This window comes from Mustela nigripes, chromosome 8 (assembly GCF_022355385.1).
Source record: "Mustela nigripes isolate SB6536 chromosome 8, MUSNIG.SB6536, whole genome shotgun sequence".
NCBI classification, from domain to species: Eukaryota; Metazoa; Chordata; class Mammalia; order Carnivora; family Mustelidae; genus Mustela; species Mustela nigripes.
Genome location: NC_081564.1, coordinates 1,421,692 through 1,428,802, shown reverse-complemented (window position 1 = coordinate 1,428,802; position 7,111 = coordinate 1,421,692). Strand labels below are relative to the sequence as shown.

At 59.5% G+C, this 7,111-nt stretch overlaps 1 protein-coding gene across 2 annotated transcripts in view; it reads left to right on the top strand.

The window, feature by feature from the left end:
- Positions 1-2,256: 2,256 nt before the first annotated feature.
- Positions 2,257-7,111, top strand: part of ADGRD1 (adhesion G protein-coupled receptor D1) — a 122,389-nt gene continuing 117,534 nt past the window's right edge. Inside the window, exons 1-2 of one of the 2 annotated variants that reach the window (XM_059408171.1) lie at positions 2,257-3,030; positions 3,126-3,162. In XM_059408171.1, the coding sequence (XP_059264154.1) occupies positions 2,971-3,030; positions 3,126-3,162 (97 nt within the window). In that variant the 5' untranslated portion in view covers positions 2,257-2,970. The remainder of the gene's footprint in view (positions 3,031-3,125; positions 3,163-7,111) is intronic. The other variant, XM_059408172.1, reaches the window with a different exon arrangement.

Below are 7,111 nucleotides of genomic sequence, written 5' to 3'. Positions count from 1 at the left end.
TATCAGACAGGGAGAGGTGACGCGGAGGAAAGGAGCAGTGAAGGGTGTCAGGGTGGGAGCCCCGAGGCCAGAATGCTGCTCTGGACTGGCCGGAGGCTCACGGGGACTCGTGGTGCTGCGGCCCCAGCCCTGAGCCCGCCTGCGCTGCCTCCAAAGTCTGTCCGGCCGGGAAATGGCACTTCGGGGGAAGGGGCGTCCCTCTCAACGTGGGGAGGAGACGCGGAAGGACAGGTGATGCGAAGTAGCACAAGCAGGTGGTCTGGGATTCTGGGCAAGCGCCAGTCCCCGGTGAGTGTAGACACCTGCGGGGTGGGCTGCCTGGTTCACTTTACCTGCAGCGTTTACGCCGGCCGTGGAGCTGGGGACCTCCATGATCTGACAGCGCCCTGGGGATCAAACGGGGGCACAGGCCGCTTTGTTCAGCCATGGAAATGGGAGAGGTCCGCACAGACAGCGGCCTGTGGAGAGGTGGTTGGGGAAGGCTGGGAAGGGGCGTCCACGCGGCCGCGTCCGTCTGGGGGCGGCGGGAGGAGCCTGCCGGCAGGGAGCACACAGGTGGCGACCTGGGCAGCGGCTACTGTCGCTGCTTGAACGCCTGAGTCTGGGGCTCAGGGCTCAGTGGTGCATGAGGGATGCAGCCACTGCCAGCGGTGATCTGGAACCTTCCGCAGCCAGGCGGGAAGGCTCAGGGCTGCCGGCCTTGGAGGCTAGGGTGCCGCCTGCCCACTTGCCTGACGTTTGAGGTTTGGGTTTCTGTTCTCCCGTGGAGACTGGAAGCCATCTTCGTATCCTCTTTAGGAAGTGCTTGGATTCGGGACTTTCTTCCATTTAAAGTCAGGACGAAGGAGAGAGTGCTCTCAGCTAATGTTTCGCGATGTTCTTGTCTACTTGGGACTCGTCATCACATCGACGTTTATTGGGTGACAGTTTCTCCTCGCCAGGTTTATGGTGTGCTCTCCAGCTCCCAAGCACGGCCTTGGGGGCCTTGTATGCGTCACCTCCCTGTGGGGTAGAAGCGCTGCTCCCTTCCCCGAGACAAGGAGTTGGAAGCACAGGGAGGGTCAGTCATTTCCCTGAGAGCACACAGCTCGCAGGCCTGGGAGGCAGGTGTGGGAAAAAATCATGGAGCAAACTACAGTGCTGACTCCAGTCGTGTGTGTGTGTGTGTGTGTGAGAGCAAATGCGTGGGAGCCTTGTGTGAGCATGTGCATATGAGTCTTGTGAGCGTGTGTGAATGAGTGCCTTGTGTGATTGTGGGAGCATGTGTGTGAGCATGTGAGCGAGTGTGTGCATGTGTTAGAGTGTGAGCATGTGTGTGGGTGTGAGCTGTCTGTGAGTGTGAGCTGAGTGTGAGCATGAGCTGTGTGTGTGAGGGTGTGTGTGACATGTGAGCGAGTGTGTGCATGTGTGAGAGTGTGAGCATGTGTGTGGGTGTGAGCTGTGCATGAGCGTAAGCATGTGTGTGAGCATGTGAGCGTGTGCATGTGTGTGTGAGCTGTGTGTGCATGTGTGAGCTGTGTGTGCATGTGTGTGAGCGGGAGCATGTGTGTGAGCATGTGAGCGTGAGCGTGTGCATTGTGTGAGTGTGAGCATGTGTGTGAGCTGTGTGTAAGCGTGTGGATATGTGTGAGCATGTGCATGCGTGAGCGTAAACATGTGTGTGAGCTTGTGCATGTGTGTGAGTGTGAGCTGTTGTGAACGTGAGCTCTTGTGAGCGTGAGCATATGTGTGTGAGCTATGTGTGAGCACGTGAGTGAGCTGTGTGTGAGTGTGTGCACATGTGTGAGCATGTGAGTGTGAGCGGTGTGTGAGCATGTGCATGTATGATCGTGTACATGTGCGTGAGTGTGTGCATGTGTGTGAACGTGAGCTGTGTGTGAGCTTGAGCATGTGTGTGTGAGCTGTGAGTGTGAGCTCTGTGTGAGCTTGAGCATGTGTGTGAATGTGAGCTGTGTGTGAGCATGTGCATGTGTGTGAGCGTGTACATGTGTGAGAGCGTGAGCATGTGAGTGAGCATGGTTTGGGGTAGATTGGATTAACTTCTGGTCTTGAGTAAACTGAGGCTCTGGCGGCTCAGGGTCTGACTCCCGGATGCGGGGGAAAGCAGGATTTGGGGTTTGGCGTGAGGATACCGAGGACCCTATAAACACTCCCAGAACCTTCACCCGCCTCTGAAAGGGTTAACGAGAACAGTGTGGTCAGCACTTATCTGGGGGCACGCGGGTGTGGTTTACTTTCCGTTTCCATCTGTGTATCCCCTTCTGTCTTCCTTCGGACAAGCAAGACTCAGCTGTCAACACAGTTTAGGGTTTGTCGTGGGATTTCTCGTTAGGAACGGTGGCTCTGACCTGGTGGGAGCTGGTGGGAAGCCTCTGCTCTCCCCGGACGCTGAGCCTGTCCCGGCCCGACGTTCTCAACAGACCGGTGTTAGGACCCAGGAAGGACGCCGCAGCGAGGGGTATAAATAGAGAAGCCGCCCGGACAAAGTTTGAGCGGAAAGCCTGACATCACTGCCTCTGGCCCGTGCTGGGGCTGAGTCAGGGCGAAGGAAGGAGCCGGCCCGTGGGGCGCACGGGGCCGGTGGGGGGCACACGGGGGGCGCACGGGGGGCGCACGGACCGGCGCCTCCGAGAGTCTCCTCGTGCTGCCCGCTTCAGGCAAGGAGAGAGGGGCCGGTTCGAGGCTGGCTGGAGGCTGAACGGGAGTCCGGAGCGGAAGGGCAGCCCGGGCGCCGACGCCGGCCCCGCCGAGCTTTGGGCGCCAGCACCCAACACGGTCAGGTTCCCGGACAAGGAAGAGGCGCCCGTGAGCGGGCAGGACGGCTGTGTCTCAGCCACTACAGAGAAGCAGATCTTCCCCCACCTGGACCCTGTGAAAATGTCCCTTTCCCGGGGCCGTGAAAGTTAGGGCACACGCTTGGCCGCAGAGCTCGGGAACGTGGCGGGATCGTGTCCCCACTCCCCAGGAGCCATGAGGAAGCTGCTCTGGGGCCGGCACTTCTGGCTGCTGCTGCTCTTCTGCGATTTCCAGGTACCGTCTCCCCGGGGCTGTCTCCGAGGTCAGGCTAGGTCTCTGTGCCTCCGCGGCCGTCCCGGGTCTCTGACGCTCCCGTCTTTTGTGTGCAGGTACACGGAGCCTTCTCCAGGCCGCCAGCCCATCCAGGTAAGGGAGCGTCCTCCGGCGCTGTCCACCGCCTGTCCGCCTGCCTGGCGCCGGGTCCCCACACGATTGGGTCGCTCGTCTCTGGGGCCAGCGTAGGGCGGCCCAGCTGCAGGCCCCTCTGTCCCCGGCTGGCCGCCCTTTGCTCCTGGAGCTCTGCTCATCCTGGCATCAGATGCTGCTGTTTGCGGCTGCGGCAGCCGCCCAGAGGCCTCTGGCTCTTGGTCTCTGCCACCTTAGGATGAAGGGGAGGTGCTGGCTTTCTGTCTGCTGCCCTGACTCCTGCCGTGTGTCTCCAAGCTGACTTAGGGCTCTGTCCTCTCTGTCCCAATCCCAGCTGGGGCTTACTGTCCATGGGCCAATGCGAGTCCTCGGTCTGCAAGCTGTCCCTGAGTGGTGTGGCCATGTCGCAGGTGCAGGCTTGGGGAAGAAGGGGGTCTGGTGATCAGCGGGAAGGCCCTGTGGCCGCAGTACCCTTGGCCTCCCTGGGTGTGGGGGTGAGGAACCCGTCGAGGTCCCAGCGCCCATGCTTGGGAGCCATGCGAGAAAACCTGACCCACTGGGGAGCATACCCTGACTCAGAGCTCCCACTGCCCTCTGTCCCTGAAGCCCGGCCCCCTCCTGGGCATCAACCAGAACCTACAGGCACAGCCAGCATCCCCCAGGCACAAGGCCAGGCCTCTGCTGAGAGTGCCAGGGCCTCAGTCGTGGGGCTGGACCTTCTTTGCAGGTGATCCCGGAGGGCAGGGGGCACAGCCGGAACTACCTGTTTTCATGGCTGGTGCTGCCGTTTCTCTCCAACCCACACGCCCAAGTCAAGTCTTCTGTTGGAAAAGGTGTGAGGGCCATGAATCCTGTGTGCTCCCCTTTCCCTAACCAAAGTGCGGACGAAAGAAATCAGGGCTCCATGGCTCGGGTGTCATGCTAAGGGGCGCGTGTGCATCTGCCCTGAGGCTCTCCCCTTCCCGCCGGGCCGGCTAAGGCTCCTGCTGGTTTTCCAGCGGACAAGAGTGAGGGAGGGTGTCAGCGGGCAGATGAGTGCAAGACCCAGCTTGCTGCCCGGCATAGGAAAGGAAGCCAGGAAGCGGTTTCCGGGTTGTACCCTGGCCACGTGGCCACACCATCCACACACATGCACACACATCACACAGGTACACACACCCACACGTGGGCACACACCACACCAGGTACACACACCCACACGTGGGCACACATGTCCACACCCACATGCACGTGCACACATCACACACATACCCATGTATACACACACCCAGTCCAAACGCACCCAGACCTCTCCACACGTACACACACGCGTGCACACACACACGTGCACACACACACGTACACACACGCGTGCACACACACACATGCACACACACACATCCTCTTGTGTGCCCCTAGGCCTTGACCCTCCACGGAAAGGAGCGGTTTGAATTCAGTCTCGGCTCCACACGCAAGCGTTGCTCCTCCCACGCCCTATCATCGGCCGAAGCCGACTTTGTCTCCCGGTAACTTGTACCCCGGAGACCCGACGGGGCGGACGAGCGTGGCCCGCAGCGAGCTCGCCAGCCCGCGGGGAGGGCCGGAGCAGCTCAGCCTCCCTGCCCACGTCCGCGCCCACGGGCTCCCTTCCTGGCTCGCTCCCTGCGTCTCGGGGTCTCTCCCGGCCTCCTCGCCGCCCCCGCGCCGTTGACCGTCGGCCACCTGCGCCTCCTCCCGCCTCCGCACCATAATGACAGAGGCAGGCGCGGCCCGGACACGACCGCGGGTGTTCCCTTGTGGCCGAAAACCTACTGCTGCGTTTTCTTCCTTCCCTTCCGCTCCTCCCTCCCTTGTCTCCGTGTCTGTCTGTCTGTCTGTCTCTCTCCATGTCTCTCACTGTCTCTGTCTCTCTCTGTTTCTCACTGTCTCTGTCTGTCTCTTTGCCTCTCGTCTCTCTTTATCTCTCTCTGTCTCACTCTTTCTGTCTCTCACTGTCTCCGTCTCTCTCTGTCTCTCACTCTCTCTGCCTCACCTTCTCTCTCTCCCCTGTCTCCCCTCCCCTCCCCCCTTCCTGCTCTCTCTCTGGTCCGCCCATCATCTGCTCTCCCTACGTCCTGCAGGGACGTCGGACCCCGGCTCCATGGTCCGTGCGGCACCCCCACCAGGAGGCCGCCTTCCTTTCTGCTTCTGGGGGCACCAACCTTCAGGGTCCTGGGAGCCTAGCCCAGCCCCTGTCCAGGGCGCCCACTCACAGACACAGGCGCCGGCAGGGAGCCCGTTCCTGGAGGGGGAGCCTTTGCAAACCACTAGACCCCACCCCGCGGGGAACGGCTCTGTGAGCTGTCGCCGTGAATTCTGGGGAATGTGGAGCCGCGTTGAAAACTGGCAGCATAGTGGGTGCTTGGACGTGGATTCTGTGGGGTCCCCACACGGCCCTCTCCTGCAGGAGGGGGGCTTCCGGTGAGGGCAGGTGGTTTGCCCGAGGTCGCCGGTGAGATGTGGCAGTGACCTCAGCAGCTCTCAGTGGGCTCAGACACATAAGGGCACGTGGGGACCACGAGGGCATGGAAGGGGCTGAGCAGCAGGTGTGCCCAGGACGTGGGGCCGGCCTCCGGGAGGGCCCCTTGTTCCCACAGCGGCCACTCCAGACGTGCCGTCTTAAGGTGTGCCAGGACTCGCAAGGCCTCCTGTCTTGCCGTGACCTTGCACACTGCGTCCCGCGCGGGAGATGTTCAACCGGGGTGGGCATGACCATGCACCGTGGGTCACACATGAGTGGAATCGGTGAGCACGGCCCGCCTGCCACACGGCGGCTCCCGGGGGCACCGTCATCGGCTTGTCTGTCCACACCAGCCCAGGCCACAAGGCATGGACCAGATGTGTGTCTCTACCGTGTAGATAGGTATTCAGTTCTGTAAATCATTGAACGACCGCTCTAGATCGCTCGGAGCCTTCGTTATTATCTGTGTTTATCTGTGACTTTCATTTCGGAGACAGGACGGCATTAAGCCTTTCCCCTGGCCCGGGCCGCTGAGTCCGTGCTCCGCTCCGGGGGTGGTGCTGGGAAGCGCGGTGGTAGATAGACGTAAGCTGTACATGGCGCCAGCGGAGAGATGGCGAGGATTTACAGAGTTCACCCATGTGCCGTTTATTTAACTTCTCTAATGAGGAAAAGGGAGCTTCTACATCCCTGTTATCCAGCCGCTCCCAGGCCTGGGGTACCCAGAGCAGCTGGGCTCGACCCGGCACCAGGAGGTTGGGCCAGCTCCCCTCGCGGCCCCGTTCAGAGGCCTAGAAGGCCAATACGGGTGATTGTGGTGATTGTAATTCCCTCTGGCCACAGACTGGTTATTTCTCTGTGCAGATCAACAGTCCGTTCCCTTTATTTATGTATCTTTTAATGGAGGCATAATGGACAGACAACATTATTTTAGGTTCAGGTGTACGACGTCATGAGTCAAGATCTGTACATATTGCAAAATGACCAGCAAAATGAGGCAAATTAACATCGGTCAGCGCCACAGGGTTACAGGGTCTGCGAGGGGCTGTCCGAGCTTCCGGGTCCCGCCAGAAACTCCATTCTTCCCAGTGCAAAGAAAAGTGTTCCTGAAGGAGTTTTTAAAAATAATGCTTATACTCACTGAACAAACGGAAGTGTGATCAATGGAGATTTGGGGGTATATATAGTTCAGAAGTGTGTGTGTGTATGTTCTACGTTCATCCATTCATGTATTCACGATTGCGTTTCCTCATCCATTCTGCCTACATAGTTTGAACAAATTTATCGCTAAGCTTACCCTTTTGGGGAGAATCCAAATGCAAAAATCTGGATTACACAGACAGACACACACCCTGGGCGTGTGTTAGATGTGAGACTGTGGTACAGATGGACCAGAGGATCTGACACAGCAGACATGTCAACAAACAAAAGAATTCAAGGACTAGTTAGTGCTGTGGGAAAACAGGGAAG